Below are 16,371 nucleotides of genomic sequence, written 5' to 3'. Positions count from 1 at the left end.
ACACAGGGAGGCTGGAGCTGGAATTGAACCTGGTACCGCTGCACTGTGAGGTTGACGTGCTAACCACCCGCCACCACCGTTTTCTACAACATAGGCAAAGAAAGCGGAGGCGAAAATCCATTAAATATTGGTATGAATAAATGGGTTTTACTTATTTTTTTCATTTTCATTTTCGTTATTGCAATGATGCTAAAAAGGGATTTGAAATTATTTTATGAAAGATATTTAGATTAAAATAATAAAAAATGGCTCTTGGTTGTCCCCCCCAACCCCCCACTTCATATGTTGAGCAATTTTATATTCGTTCAGTTTTTCTATTGTAATGCATTTATTTTCAACGTTTTTTATGATGAAGTTATCGTGACACAAAAATAACAGTGTCACATTCCCCCTTGAGAATGGTTACAACCAGTTTGAGTTCTTTTTATGCTCAATTAGTCAAGCCCCATGAGCTCTCGCGATAATTGCACCACCTGACGTCTTCGCCTCTTTGCATAAACACCAGCTTCGTTCGCTGATTGGCCCTCGGGGCCAGGGTTAATTTGCATATGTCCATTCGAGCCACCCCGCGTTACCATTTCAGGCCGCTACTCCCCACCTCCCCACCTCTCTCCCGCCCCGACTGCATCCTTTAGTAGCCAGGCTGGACAAGCCTGTCGCCGTTTAAACCTGGAGGGAAGGACGCGTCTCCATTGTTACACCGGACGGAGAAACTGACCCCTCCGTCGACACCCCTTCTCGTCGAGCCCACGAAAGGAGCGACTGTGTGTTTCTTCCCGAGTCGCCGATTGAAAGGTAGGCGCAGTTTACCACGTCGTTTCGTCCGCACTCCTCAAATGTTCCGCTTTTGTGCAATTAAGCCTAAACAACCACCACGGCGATGAGTTAAGCCGCTTCCGATTGAGTTTGCGGCGTGGTAAGTGGTTGTAAAATGGCACTTCGGGGCGCTTCTCCCTCGGTTTCAAGACTGGGTGTGATGATGGACACGCTAGCTTGTCACCGTGCACACCATGGGGCGGCGTTTCTTGGCTGTGTTTTAGCCGCCCGTCAAGGCTCGTGTCCGACTTTCCAATCCTTTGGCAGGTGGCGGATAGTTTCTTGCATTATTGAACGTATCCGTCAACAAAACCGCAGCAGCGTGCTACCACGGCGCCCCAAATGATTACGTTTGAGGTTGAATGGGCAGCGTGTTTGTCTCGAACGACAAATGGTCTTATTAATGCGCCGCTTGAGGCACCAAGCACACGCATACATTCAAGCACCGTGCACCGGGTGAGAGCACCCAAGTGATCCTTGATCCTTGTTGTGCATATTGAAGGGAGTTTCATTTTCAGTTTGTCCGTATTTATGACATAGAAACATATTTCGGGAGATTCATTTACTAAACCATCAAACCTGATACAGTAAAGGTTTTAAATGTTTCGCCACGCCACAGCATAAGAAGAATGGATTTGGTTGATGAAACAAAATGAGACAGCCCTTTCTGGTATATATCGAGGACGATTTGAATTTGAAAATCACTTGTGATTAAAAAAAAAGAAGCGCGTACAATCGCACCAGTTTATAATATGTAGAATTGGATAGTGAATGTCTTTTACTGGAGGGGTGCATCGTCAGAAAGCTCGATTGAGGTGCCATCTTTTGCTGAAACAATGATGGAATATCCAGTGCCTGTAACTTCTCTGCCAACAATTGGCACATAATCTCACCAACATTTTAAGATTTATTTAGTGCCAAATCACAGCAGAAAGGATCACACGGCACCTAACACATAGAGCAGGTCACTCCTCACTTATTACACGACCAACTCAGCTCCACGTGAGCAAGCACAAGGTGACCGAGGCAAGGAAAAACATCCTCTTGAGGAGAAACTTTGAGCAGACCAGAACCTGTTTGGATGGAGAGTAGAATGGGGGAGGGCATATAGCACATAATGCAAACAGAAGCAGAACCAAGTCATGTTGTGTCATGGCTTCTTGGGCTACATCACGTTTGTATTTTGGTACTACCTGATTCACCGAGAGCTGTGAGTTGACTTGGCACAGGGGTGTGAAATGACTCGGGAGGATTCTCCCGCTTCTCAGCCTTATTTTGGAAGTGGGCAGGGGGTGAGGGGGGTCTCTTTTGGCTCAATTTTAACTGCTTGGCCTCACTCCCGTGTCCCATTACTAGGATCGCTTAATGCCAAATGTGTCCGCTTTTGCTTGCCATGCCCCAATCTCATCAATTCCTTGCCAGTTATCTTCTAGACCTGGAAATGAGTCACCAAACTATGTTGTGTTTTATAGTTTCGTAATCTGATTCGAACTGGAACCGCACGGTAAGCCCATCCGCCTCAGAGCTCAGAGGTTGTGGGTTAGCTTGTTCTCTCCGTTCCTGCGTGGGTTTTCTCGGGATACTCCGGTTTCCTCCCACATTCCAAAAACAAGTGGGGTAGGTCAAAGGAATGCTCTATATTGTCCAAAGGTGTGATTTGGGAGTGTGAATGATTGTTCATCTTTGTGCCCTGTGATTGGGTGGGAACCGGTTGAGGAGTCCGCCCCCCACGGTTATTTGCATGAAAACACGGTTATTTGTGTTTTTTGGGTGATGGTGTGTATATACCAACTAGTGTATTTTATTGACATGATACTGACTTTGATTAAGTATATACTGGCGGTCTCCGAATTATGGTTTGAGGTCCATTTTCAGCTGGAGAAAACGTTCAACGCTTTGGAGTTGAATACGTTGATGTTCTCTAAGATTAGGTTTTGTAAGAATGTCCTTATTTTTGGAGACATTTTTGTTTTCACCAAGCCAAAATTCTGTAATTTAGCTTTCAGGGTCTCTCTTCCTAGTGAGTCATTTTCTTCCGTTCTGTGATCTCGTCATGCCTTGTAACTTCTCGGAGAACTTGCACTGGCGCTTTTGGGAACACCTGCAGCTATGTGCGGTATTTCCGGTGTGGCCTCAGTGGCACCGTTGACTATTTTGGAGCATGGTGTCATTTTTAAAAAATGTATGGCACACATTTGAAATTGTAGTGGCATTCTTTCGGTGTTCGAGCTTGTGCTGATTTGAACTTGAGCTGCAGGAAAAACGCTTCCTTTCCACACATATCGAAGTTTTTCAACGGCACTATTGGAGGAGTATTTATTTAATGGCGTGTTCATAATTCTTTGCCGTTGTGTGCGACTACACGAAGACAAAGGAGAGCAACAGAACCTGCTTCTCGACACTGCAGAGCCATTTGCGAGCGCTGCTATTTGTCCGCTGCGGTTAATAAAATAAAGGGAACACCTGCAGGCTAATTGAAATGACTGCACCTTTTATAATGCCGAATTGTTCCCGTCAACCGGGTCTTCCCCTTTTGTCGAGAAAATATTCAAATCCTCTGATCCGTTTCATCTGTTGAGTATTCATCATTCCGCTTTGTGCGACATAACTGGAACTTGGCGTGACCGCAAGAGCTCTCAACACGGCTTTCGGGTGCTAGTACTTCCCTCCCCATTAGGATTAAGTGGTGAATGCTGGCGGTGCACTTTTTTTGTGAAGGCTCGAGTCTGTCTGGCATTGCAAGACTTGGCCCAGTGCATGAAAATTATCGACGGGGTGAATTAGCACTTTTGATGGGCTCTTTAGGCAAGCTAGATTTCCCTTATCGAGGCCTGCATACTTTCCAATCTAGTGTTTGCCGCTCTGAACGTCCATCTTCCTAATTGGAGTTTTGGTGAAATCCTGCGTTGAGCTAAAAGCCCGTGCTGCTCGCTCAGAGGCAGTCACCATCTTTTTGACGGCTCGAGGAGGGAAGTTTTCTGAATGCATGCTCGTGCAGTGCATTTGTCACTCTGTATGATGAGCGCGGCAGACGGAGATTGGCCTCAGAGGACCGTTTCGCGTCAGACGGAGGCCTGCTAACTAATCAGACAGAACCTTTTGGGCCCGCCCGCCTCTCATATTGACCGTTTGTGTGCACGCACTCTGTACCGTATGCGGCCCGCTGGCTGGACCCGTGTTTGCTGATGCGGTTTGAAACGTTCACTCTGCTAATGATCAATCGCTTCTCCGGGTCTGGACTGCGCTTGGGAGAATGTGACTTGACTGTCCCTGGCTACTTCCTCACTTCCTAGGCTGGCTCTATTCATGAATGAACACGCAACCATTTGCTCCTCAGTTTGTGTCCGGCATTAGCCTGTGCTTCAGGTTGCTTCCTCCTTGACTATCATTACGTTTCACGTCACATTCATAGTGTCCGACACTCTTAGCGGTGACCTGCCTTATTAAATATTGGAACCGGTTTACCGTGTGATATATTCCAAGTATGTCAGTATCTAAGTAATAATTGAAGATACTGTTTTGGAGACTAAACAATTGGGCCTATTGCTGACTTTGGGCGGCAACCAGGCTCAATTTAGGCAGGAGTAACTTTGCGTGTACCCCACTGCAGCCTTGACTCAAGGTACATATGTATCACAGATCCCCCAGAAATAAGCATATGACTGTCCGACGAGGAGAAATTCTTTTAAGCATTTCAGCCGGACTAGTCTCAGGTACCGGTTTGGTTTTCTGTGAGGCCATGCAAACGTACAGATTTCATTTGAGCTCAAGTGTGCTCTCTCTGGTCCGACTCAGTTGATGGGTTTGCTTGAGTACGTGAACAGATAAATTGACCTTTTTTGTCTCTTTGTACCGTATTTTCCGCACTAAAAGGCGCACCTAAAAGCCTTCCATTTTCTGAATAGCTCACAGCACGCCTTAAAATCCAATGCATCTTGTGTATGGTTATTACGGTAATATTTCGACCGCCAAAATGTCTCCTTGCTAGAGACACGCTTGCAACGCAGAGATCAAACTTAAGGCGATCGGTTTCGCATTTGAACATGGAAATTGAGTTCAACGTTAACGAGTCGATGTTATAACTTGCTGTTGTTTCAGTCAACTGTGTTGCTGCTTTATTAAACAACTTTTACTGACATCTAATCATTCTGTTGGCATTTCCTTTAGCCTAGAGCCATCTAGTGGATGCATTGTAGATTGCATCTTATAACGCGGTGCGTCCAATATTTGAAAAAAATTACAAAATAGGCCATTCATAGTAGGTGCGCCTCATAATCCAGTGCACCTTTCAGTGTGGAAAATACGGTAATGTTAAATGTGTTGACAAACCGAATGTTTTGCAATCTACCAGCTGATCACTGCATATCGAATGGTTCTTCACATGATGGAAGACCCATTTATAGTACTGCATGGTCCAACTCTGAAAGGAGAGCCATAGTTTGAAGAACCCTCAACCAATCGCAGACTTAAGACTTTTAATGCAGGACTGCGTATCAATTTTTTTTTCCATCCATCCTTTTTCATTTTCCTCCTGCCGTTTGATCGACAAGCGTTGCCAGCTGCTTCTCCATCCCGTCGCACCAGTTAATCCAGTGCACTCGCCTACCCCCACCTTCCGTCTAAGCGCCACGCCTCAGTGTTAGATGGTGTCGAGACAATAAGCCTCCCCCCTCCCCCTTCGTAGGATCTTCATGTGGGCTTAATGCACTGCAGAGGCTGACAAACGCTTAAAAAAAAATTACACACAATTTCGTGCTCATCTCTTCCTTCTGCGGTTCGGACAACCGTCCTACCGATACTGGTCAACAAGACTGCCTGTTTGCATCACGGCAGGATGTGCGCTGCTGCCAAGTTCACCACAGATTGTAACCCAGATCCCCGCGGCCGATGGGAATACTGCAGGCTAACTGGCTTACTCCGTTTAACTTGCAGCCATACTTAACCACCTGACCCTAATGCTCTCATTGAGAGGCTTCGAGTCACTTAGCGCTTGCTCAGAGACCGTTGTGGAATTGATGACAATAAGCTCACTTGTACCGGAGAGCCCTCCGTAAAAATCCCAAATCCTGGTCTTTGTTTTTATCTTGTCACGCGTTGATAGGGTTATGCTAGTTCGGATTGGGGTTAGCTTGCATCACGCTGGCGTTTCAAGCGTATCGACCAAAACTAGGGTGTACTGAAAAGTGCCATTGTTTAAGGATCTGATATTTCGGCACTCCTTCGTCGTGGAAATGCATAGCAAATTGAATCGTACCTCTCGGTGCAAACTAGTCTGTCGGTTTCACCAAGATGTCTGGATTTATCTGCTCGCACAAGTTTTGGGTCCATTGATGTTGCTTCACCTTCTGAACCAGGATTTGACCACGGCCATTAAACAGCGGTTCTAATTAAACAGAGCTGCTATGCTGCAATGAAACCAAGACGAACACAAATTGAATTGTGAAGTACAAACACTCGCCATCAACAAGCTTTTCCACTGTTTTCTTGACGCCTGGGATTTGGACATGATTTGTCAATTGTCAACAGTCGTCAACTTGAAAGTCCTTGCCCTGTTTTTGAGCATGACTTGGGTTTATTTTTTATTTTATTTTTTGGGGGTGGGGTTTGTGCTGTATCCAGCTGACCAACATTGTTAATGTCACCAATCCTCGAGCAACTATTGATCTGAGCTGTCCATGTTGACATCAGGAATAAATGGGCCAGTCATCCGCTTGTTCAGCACTTTGGCCTCGATGATGTCATGTTCTTTAACCGCATTTGCGAAAGAGCCACGAGTACTAAATGGTGTGGTGCCTCGGGCATGGACCAAATATCGGCCACTTAAATAAATAAATAAATAAATAAATTAGCACAGCGCATGCTTTTTTTTTTTTTTTTTTAATGAGAATTTTTCACTATTTTTATTTTATTTTCCCCTCCATGGACTTCCTTGAAGGACATTTAATGTCCCGAATCCTGTCTAACACGTGCTGCGTGTCTCCAGACAGTATGTTGGCATCTGTTGCTCTCGGCTTGAACACCAAATCCATTTTTCTTTCTTCCAAATCTCCGTCTCAATGACACACGGGCCCTTCTCTTCTCGTTGCAGTCTCATGCGCCAGGTTCCCCCGCCTCCCAGAGTGCCCGGCAGGAAGGTTCACTAAACGTGATTCCTTCGGAGTTAGTCCCGACGGATAACTGGGGAGTTAACTCATCACCCAATGTCTTTCGGTAAAAGAATTATCGAGTTTGATAAGCAAACTTATCAAACTGACTTTTAAATTATTGTGCAATTAATTGATTATCGCGACGTCCCTAGTAAGAGTGTTTATGCGCATAATCATCCTCTTGCTTCATGGAATCGAAACACTTTTCTTTATTTTTAGTAGTATTAATATGGGTGCATGACGCACCTTAACTCAACGTGGAAGTTAATGATCGGCCAGCCAGTTTGGCCTCGTCTCAGATTGCACTCTGTTAATGTTTGATATTGCTAAACCTGCTTTATTGCCTCCTGGGTGCTCATCCAGGCCTCATTGCATTCTCTGCCTGCTCTTTTTTTAAGGACTATATTAAAACTTGGGTTGGATGAAAATCCTATTCAAAAAAGTTTCCTTTTTTTTTTTTAAGGGCTACAAAGCAACAAAATAGTCCAGACACACAACCATCTTGCCAGATATTTTATACAGTACTATGCAATGTTGCAACACAGCCGGAAACGGCGAAAATAAATGCAGCAAGTGGGTCTAGACGTTCTGGTTGTTGTCGCGGTTGAAGCTAGCGTCATGTAACAGTGATAATGTCGATAGTACGCAAATACTGTATATTCTTGTGAATAGCGGACAATCTGCTATTTGGGCAAATTAAGAATTTTGTGAGATGTCCATTCCACTTTTAGGCTGTGATTTGTTTTAACGCTTAAAAAAAAAATAACCCTTTCATGCACCCTGTAATGCTGTGCACTTGAGTAACTGCTGAAAGGTGTTGAAGCACAGGTGTCAAAGTAAAGGCGTGGGGGCCAGATCTGGCCCGCCACATTATTTTATGTGGCCCGTGAAAGCAAATCAAGCATGTCAAGGTCCATGATGCTTGTTAAAGTCTGAACCAAAATTTCAAATTGTCATGTGTTATCCACAATGACAGTCACTATTCTTGACTTCTGGTTTAAAAAGTAGTTTTTCATACATTTGTTGTGCGCTGTGTATGTAATGTGTGGAGGGGATTAAACATTTATATGGTTCGCCAAAATTCATAACGACACTCAAAGGCAAACCATAACTACAATGTGGCCGGTGTTTGACACTCCTGGGTTAAAGCAACAGCTTTATTAAAATAAAAAGTCACAATTAACGTAAATCACGTTGGCGTGTTGCAGACGAACTTTGTGACGCTGCCATTTTCAAGTGTCACTCCACATTTACTGTACGTCGCAGCCCGGCGTTTCCAATTTCAACTGTTGATGTGATGCTTGTTCACATAGGCTAAAAGAATATATCGCCCCTGTGAATCCAAATGAAATTGTATTCAGATTTGCCTCTCGTATTTTTTTAGGGTGTTTATATGGAGCATTTTCCTTGCGTTTTTGTCATTCGGTTTCATTCTTAAACTGGCATGACTCCATGTAAACGTAGATCTTGTTCTGTGATGCAGGTAGTTTCCTTGTGCCATTTGTCAGGTTTGCAAATCACATTTCAGCATCGCGCGAGCACATTCTTGAGACGTGCGCGCTTACCTGCGGTGCACACCTCTGCGGTCTCCCTCTAACGCTCTCATTGACGCCACAAAAGCAACACAAGACTACTACCAGCTGTCGCTCTGGGACGCTTGAGGAAATCGCTAGCGATGGAATGTGAATGGGTGGGGTTTGCTCTCGACTGTCCTGCCATCGAAACTGTCACTTTTTTTTTTTTTGTTTGCTGTCAATCATCTGGGAGCACATGAAGTCTTTCAGAGCTGACACGAAATGGACATGCTCAGTACAAATTCTTCACCGGGAGACAATTGGCAGGCGGCGAATGCATCTATCGCTCATGCTCTTTTGTGACAACAGTTTGGATGAAATCTAGAGATGAAAAGTACGAACGGCACCGCTCGCCACCCCGCCCCTCTGCAGTCTGGACAATGCATTCCAAAATCCCCGCCACGCTGCAAAATCCCTCTCGGCTTGCGTTAGACACCGTATTAAAAGTGACCCATTTTGTCATGCACTGTTTGAAATGTCTGGGCAAGCGCCGTCGCGGAGGCAGGGCAGTGGAGAACAAGCGATGTCATTAAACTGCCTCAAGGAAAGAAGTCCGCCGTGAGATTTATTGGCACGCAATCGTATTGGAAGGGGTGAGACGTAAATATTAATGAGGTCAGTCGGTTCCCCGTCTAGACATAGTCTCCAAATAAACTCGCAAAGCGATGGGTGGTGTTTGTAAGCTAGGCCCATTGGTCATCACATGACTGCGTTTTTATTGTCACCAAGATACATGCTAAATATAAAAGTCGTGACATAGGTGATAGCCTTTTGTGGAAGTGTCTTTTAAAAAAATGTATAATAATAATCATGAAATGAGCACTTCAGATGCCTTTCAAGAGGAAGTCAACCCCCAAATTTTCTTTACAGCAATGTTTTATGCTCCTCCACTTGTTTAAATATGGTATTCTGATTCCTTTTGCGCTTGTGGAGTAAGAGTTAAGCGGCAAAATCCACATTTTTCTTTTTTTAAAAGCCATCTCAGGGGTCGGCCATTTTGCCACTTTGTGTCAACTGAAAATGACATCGGTTGCTCAGGGCTCAGGTAGCAACAAATCACGGCTCACCTGTTTTCTATCAAACGTCAACAATGGAGAAGAACGAGTGCATCTTGTATTTACTTCCGGACTTGTGTCCTTTCTCCCTGACGGAGGCTCATTTCTGTACTTCTGGCCTTGTGTCCCTAAATGTGACATTAGTGTGACGCAAAGAAACTGTTCATCATCGCGCTACTTAAAGTGGGAAAGGGACATGAAGTCAAAGTCTCCGGCATTGATGTGGCGCACTGCCTCAGCATTTTCACTGTTTGGTGTCAAAAGACGATCCCAAGTGAGGAATTGATACAACATGAGCGTGGAAAGGAGCAGGTAAAAAACAGAAAACAAAAACGCATCGTCACCCGTTGAGTGAAATGCGGTTGCGTGTGCTCAAATGGGATTTTAATGATCCACTGCACTTCCTGTGTGCTGCATCACATCGAGTCAGCTGGGGAGAGAGATGATGCGATTACTTGCCCAGAAGGGGGTCATCAACAAGGGAATGTGATTCAACCTGCCGGACGCTAAATCCCTGGCATTAGTTGCCGGCTCATCATGCTGTTCGAGCACTCTTTCTCCTCCCAGTCTGGATTATTGAGGCAATGCCAGCGCTCCTTAAAGGGCTTCACCTGATTCAGAAAGTGCATAGCTTTTCCAACTGTGAAATCCATAAGAACAGTCGTGGCGACTGCACGGTTGTCTCTCCTGGAGAGCTTCGCCTTCAGCTCTATCCGACGTTGAGGTTTTGTGTTATTTTGTTCAATGTATCTGTGAAGCGCTTTGTTAGAACTATACTTGTTGTGAAAGTGCTAGATAAAAGATGCATAGTATAATGTCCGACACACAATTTGAGATTTGGTGGGCACCCCCCCAAAAAAAAAAAAAACAAAAACAAAATAAAACCACTGAACTGGTAATTCAGGGTTGAGAACTGTTTACACAAATGCCGAGGCATTGCCTAATTATCTATCAAAACAAAAGAGCAAGCTAAATGTGGTTTTGCGGGTTACTCTCATTACACAAACTACTCCCCCCAACCCTCCCACCATCCGTGCGCGCTTGTTATGAACAAGAAAAAAAGATTCTTTGGAGTAGTTGTACAATATCCGTTTCAGAAGTCATGCAGTTTAGGAAGCATTGGCAAGATTTAATTTATTTCTTACAATGTTTTTCTTTGAGGGTTATTTTACAGAATATTTTTTTGTACTCCAAAACAAATATGTACATCGAATGAGAAAGAAATTATGAAACGACTGATTTTCAGATTTGTATTTTTAATTTTTCCCTGATCTGATTCAGTGTCCGTCAATCGCAGTTTTCAATCTTTCCAGCGGTGTTCAATCTTTGCATAGTTTAGCCCGCATGGAACTTCTGTTATCCGCTCCGTCTGTTTTAGTACTTTAATGCTAGCAAATTTCAAGGTGGGGGGTGGGGGGGGGTGAGTTGTGTCGGCAGTCTTTGTTGTGGTTGGAAGGACACACTTGGTGGCTTGTGCTTAGGACTGTCCCTTGTCCCCCCCCCCCCCCACTTCTTGATCGTTTGAATAATAACAAACACATGTTATTGTTGGTATTGTTGCATGAATGAAAGTGCCAGATGAGCGGTGATGCGTGGGCTTTGTTTTTAGTGCCTCGGGCGGTGTGTTGGCTAGCACTGTAATCGCTCTGTGGTCATTGGTTTGAAGATTGCAGAGGGAGGCCAACAGTTGAGTGAAGAGATTTACTGTATTAGCATCGCCGATAATTCACTTCCTGTTTTTTTTTTTTTTTTTGACGTTCCCCTAAAATCCTCAGAGGCCCCTTACCATAAATGAGTTTTCCTTTTGAGTGAGCACATTGCTTAACTGTCCGAAGGCTGGCTCATTGATGAATTCTTGTTAGTGGAAACTTGATGTGAAAGAGACCCTTTAAATTTTGGCAGGAAACTGCGGCGACCTCAACATCGGGGGGAGATGAAACCGAACGAGCTTACCATGGATACCTCGGATCCCGCAGAGCCCACCGAAGCAGCAGCGGCAGAGTCCTCCGTGCCGCAAAACGACACAGTAGAGCAGCCGGAGCAAACCCAGAATGATGTTTCGCCCGCAGATGTCGCCAAGTCCAACGGGGAGGCGGACCACCAAGTCAAACTTGAAGCTGATGCCTCCAAAAAGCAGTCTTCCACCCCAAAAACACAAACTTCCTCAAGATCCAGGACCCAACCTTGTGCCGCTGCCTCCCATCGCCCTGTAAATAACGTGCAGTCTACTACTAACAACAATAAAACCGCAGCCAAATCATCTGCGGCGGGGGCGGTGCCCAAAAGACCAGTTAGCGTTGCGACGGTTGTGCCCACCGTCAAGACCCCGACCAGGATGCTCCACAAGAGGCCCGCAGGAAGTGGCCCATCCAGGACTGCGTCGGGTGCGACTGCAACGTCGGCGACAAATGGGAGCAGGCCCGCCGCACCCCTCGGTGGAAGTTGCAATAAGAGGATGGCCGCTGACAACGTGGACGCAGCTCCAGTCAAAAGTTCCGGTAAGTCATGAGATGACTTGTCCGCTTTGGGTCATCTTCTAATACAACGTTGTCTTTTATTTTTCTGCCTCGTAGCTGCGAGCAGACCGGCTGCATCCACTGGCCACAGACTCTACACTTCAGTTGCTGCCAAAGTTGACAGCGGTGCTGTTCCAAAGTCCAGCAGGTATGCGCTCGCTAGCTTTGGATAGAATTTTGCTTTTCTTAATTTGGTTGGTAGAAATAACATGGAGAGGTGTCAAAATTCTTTGCTTTTCCAAATACTCTATTTTTATTCACTCTTTCATGCCCCATGTCCAGTGCACTAAACCGCTGTCCCCAAAGGGGTTAAAATGGTTGCCGATAAATCGCCTGGAGATTTGTCCAAATTGCTCTGATCTCAGCCTCCCAACAGTAATGATTCTCTGATTTCCGTAATCCTTCATGAAAGCGGACTGATTTCTCTATTACATGAATTATGGGGTGCACCTTGGTACATTGGATGCACCGCGTTATAAGACGCAATCAACAATGCATCCACAAGATGGAGCTACGTTCAAGGGAATGCCAACATCAGATGTCAGTAAAACCCATTTCATAAAGCAGCGACACGGTTCACTTAACCAACAGCAAGTTATAACATTGACTCGTAAACGTTGAACTCTTGCCGCTGCTCTATTTCAGAGTTCCACTGCAAAACCGATCGCCTGAAGTTTGAACTCTGCGTTGTAAGCGTGTCTCCAGTATTACCGTAATAACCATACACAAGGCGCATCGGATTTTAAGGCACGCTGTGAGCTTTTAAGCAAATGGAAGGCTTTTCGTGCGCCTTTTTCGTGTGGAAAATTCGGTAACTTTGTTTTTTTCTTTCAAAATCACTAAACGATACCAAATCAACAATAATTGATTACATGGCAGTCCTTGAAAAACAAATGGTTTTGTAATACACTTTAATATAAAATTGTATCCGATTAATCAATTCTAAACATATTAAACCCTTGCAAGGACAGCGGTTTCTACGGGGGACGGCTTATCACGTTACAGGGCGGATGAAATGGTTCATAGTGACAGCCCTAATGGAGTTTTCCCCAATCAGAGAAAATGAATTAAATCTCGTCCTACCCCACAAGCGTTGGTGGGCAATCACCCTCCCTTTTGTACGTATCCTCTATTTGCGTGTCATTTTATCTCAACTTTCATTGCCCCTCTCTGATTGGGGGGGGGGGGGGGGGTGCAAAACTGAAAATCAAGAGTGGAGAATGAACTGCATTGTGTTTTTTCTGCGTAGTCCGCGAGTCCGATTACACATCCAGAGTGCGAATCGCGTCTGCTTCAATGGGCTGAGACAGAGGACCTTAAGAGAGTCGGTGTTATTGAAGACTTGGTCATTAAATCCAAGCCTGTGCGGCAAGGGACCGGCCGCCAACGCTTCCTTCGAGCCGAGGCGTTTACTTGAGTCAACTTATTTCACGACGCCTGCGTTTTTGATCGACGGCCTTCCGTTGTCTTGTCGGAGCCATAATTGAAGACATTCTCAACAGACGCCGACAACTGACCTTCATCGTCAGTTGCTAATTACCGCAACAAGTCATCCCTGATGACGTCATCTTCTAAAATGGTGGCCATCCATGCCGCAGTGAGTTCTTGGGTCATGGCTACAATGTGATGAGCTCCGTCATCCCATCAATGGCTATTTGGCGCAGTTGCCATTTCTTTCGTGATCATAGCTTGGCGCATTTCTAGCACGACAGTGGACACTTAGCTGTCAAACAATGCCTACAGCCTGGGGGTGGGTGGAAATAAAATCTTCCTTGGCATGTTTTGTTTTCTTTGGGCTGTAATTTTTTGTAGCGAGGAAGCAGCTGGCTCATTGAGTTTTGAACGTAACATAGACTTGACCTGAATAACAGAAGTGAATGTTTCATAATCTTCAAACAATGCATGTGGACAACTAATGGCCAGCCCCCGGAGTGACTAAAAGCGCCTAACCGCTCTTTGCGGGAATGTGATATTTATGTCTAGCTTGACATGATTCATTGCCGCTGTTCCGATTTCACTTCCCAGTTGGTGGGAGGTTTCACTGAATGAGGCCCAATGCCATGTCCGTCATTGAAAAGATTCTCTTGATCGTCAAGGAGATAAACCGGAGATCTTAAGCAGTGAAGCAGCTGGGGGGGGGGGGGGGGGGGGTTTCCTCCCTTGCAACTGAATGTGAGGAGGGGGACAGAAACAAATAGTCCGTTTTTTTTTGTCTGAGGAGGAGTCTTTAAACTGGTGAGGACCAAATTGTGCATCTGGCACCAGACACTCACTCTGTATGTCAATAATTTAATGCTTATTGTGCAGGCGTCTTGACATGCATAATTTATAGTGAGTGATCCGTGTGACACTTGCATGCATTCTTGTTGACATTGTCCTGAACGTTGACCTCGACAAGGACCTCATATGTAGTTGTTAAAATCTTATTGGACTGTGATTTTTATTTGTATTTTTTGGTATTGATTTCACTCCATCTGCCGGGAAATGCAATTCAACAGCAATAGAGCAGCAACCCCCCCAATCCAGTAATGGTGGATGTGGTTAAGTTTAACTACATCCAAGAGGGCATATGTTCAATGGAGGATAAATTTTTTTGGGGGGTGCGGGGTGCCACAATTAGTCAATTGATTAAAGTGACTTATTGGATTTTAAACCTTTTTTTAATTAATGGACAGAATTTTTAAAAGTCACATTTTAAATAATAATTTTTAAAAATCCCTCCAATTTTCCTTCATCACAAATTTGTCCCCCACCCCTGAGTTGGCGGGATTATGCAAAAACGGCTTGACCTACTTCCCAAAAGCTGTTTGGAGGGCTGGGGTGTGGCCAAAGGAAAAATCCAATTCATTTTCTCCACAAGTGTCTCATATCAACGTGTCTGTCTTCTAAAATACATCACTTGGCCTGATTCCGTTTTTTGGCGTCTTGCGACGGGTTTCCACAAAGTTCTCAGTCTGTTCCAAAAATGGCATTCAGTACCCAAGCTTGAAATGAAATGATCCCCTCCTGACACAGTTATCTTTGGGGACACAAACAGCGGAATTATTATTATTGTGGGCCACCTCTCGAAAAGCTTTTTCTTCCGTTGATAATGTATACCAAATGATCAAAACTTATTTCTGTGCTATTTTGGTTTATGCATTTGTTTGTATCCCCAGGCCCGCTTCTGCTCCCTCATCAGCTCGAATGGCAACAGCTGCATCCAGGGCTAGTAGCAGCACCGTTACAACCAGAGCACCCACTAGCGCAGCGGCTGCTTCCTCAGGATCCCGAACAGTGCCATTAACATCGAGAGTTGGTAATGGTGTTGCATCCAAGCCGCCCAGCAGTGCCGGTAGCAGAACCGCTCCATCTCGAGTTACCGCGGTTCCCCCTGCTGGCAGGACCGCAGCAGCACAGCCTCACCCAGCTGCTGCCACCAGGAAGAAAGGTTTGAGTGTTTTTTGAGCGTTTACACCAAGGGTGGCCAACCAGTCAGAGACAAAGAGCCAATTTTTTTTTTTTTACTGAGTTACTGCAAAGAGCCACATCATACTCTTCTTTTGGCCAAAGATCGACTTTTGCACGTGCAAGCATACGCACACACGCGCTACGCACACGCGGATGCCCACCAGTGCACTCGCGCACATATGCACGCACACCACGATGAGCAACAGTCAGAACGGGACGAAAATTAATGAAAGCTCAACATACAAGCAAACATTTTTTTTTTTTCTTCACGCATTTCCTCCTCCCAGTCCTTGCAGTCGACTTGGGACCAGTTCGCCGGCTCCCGGTCGATTCTGATCGACGTATTGGGCACCGCTGCCTTAAAATCAGAAGTAATTCGCTGACTAGCTTAGCACTTAGCGCCGTTGTTTGCGCATGAGCGGTGATGCAGTCATCTGATTGGTTGCTCTCTATGTCAATCAAGTAACAGGATTGATGATAGGCTGACGGAGTACGTTCTGTGAAGTTGGCGCGTTGTTTGAATGGCATCGCCGCTGCCGAGGCGTTTTCGACACTTGAGAGCCCTTTGGCCGCATTGAACCGGCCAAAGAGCCGCGGGTTGGCCACCCCTGATTTACACCTTGTTCTGAGGGGAGATCTTAAAATAATGTTTGAAATCATCAATTTGACATTATTACAGTTTTATGGCGAATTTGCAGGTCCAAGGCACCAATATTACATGAAATGATCAGGGTACACCGCCAGACCCCCCCCCCCTCCCCAAAAAATATCACAACTGAAACGCCAAGCTGATCCATTCACCTAAAAATGTGAC

General features: G+C 45.2%; 1 protein-coding gene across 2 annotated transcripts in view; it reads left to right on the top strand.

Annotated features, from left to right (window-relative positions):
- The first annotated feature begins 563 nt into the window (after positions 1-563).
- prr36a (proline rich 36a) overlaps positions 564-16,371 on the top strand; it is a 90,460-nt gene continuing 74,652 nt past the window's right edge. For both annotated transcript variants that reach the window (XR_007966082.1, XM_052084066.1), the window contains exons 1-4: positions 564-795; positions 11,494-12,089; positions 12,165-12,255; positions 15,266-15,537. Coding sequence is in view for 1 of the 2 variants with exons in the window: in XM_052084066.1 (XP_051940026.1) it covers positions 11,525-12,089; positions 12,165-12,255; positions 15,266-15,537 (928 nt within the window). In the remaining variant the exon portion in view is untranslated. The remainder of the gene's footprint in view (positions 796-11,493; positions 12,090-12,164; positions 12,256-15,265; positions 15,538-16,371) is intronic.

Source organism: Hippocampus zosterae, chromosome 13 (genome assembly GCF_025434085.1).
Source record: "Hippocampus zosterae strain Florida chromosome 13, ASM2543408v3, whole genome shotgun sequence".
NCBI lineage: Eukaryota > Metazoa > Chordata > Actinopteri > Syngnathiformes > Syngnathidae > Hippocampus > Hippocampus zosterae.
The sequence above is the reverse complement of the archived record's forward strand: the minus strand, read 5'-3'. Positions and strand labels throughout refer to the sequence as shown.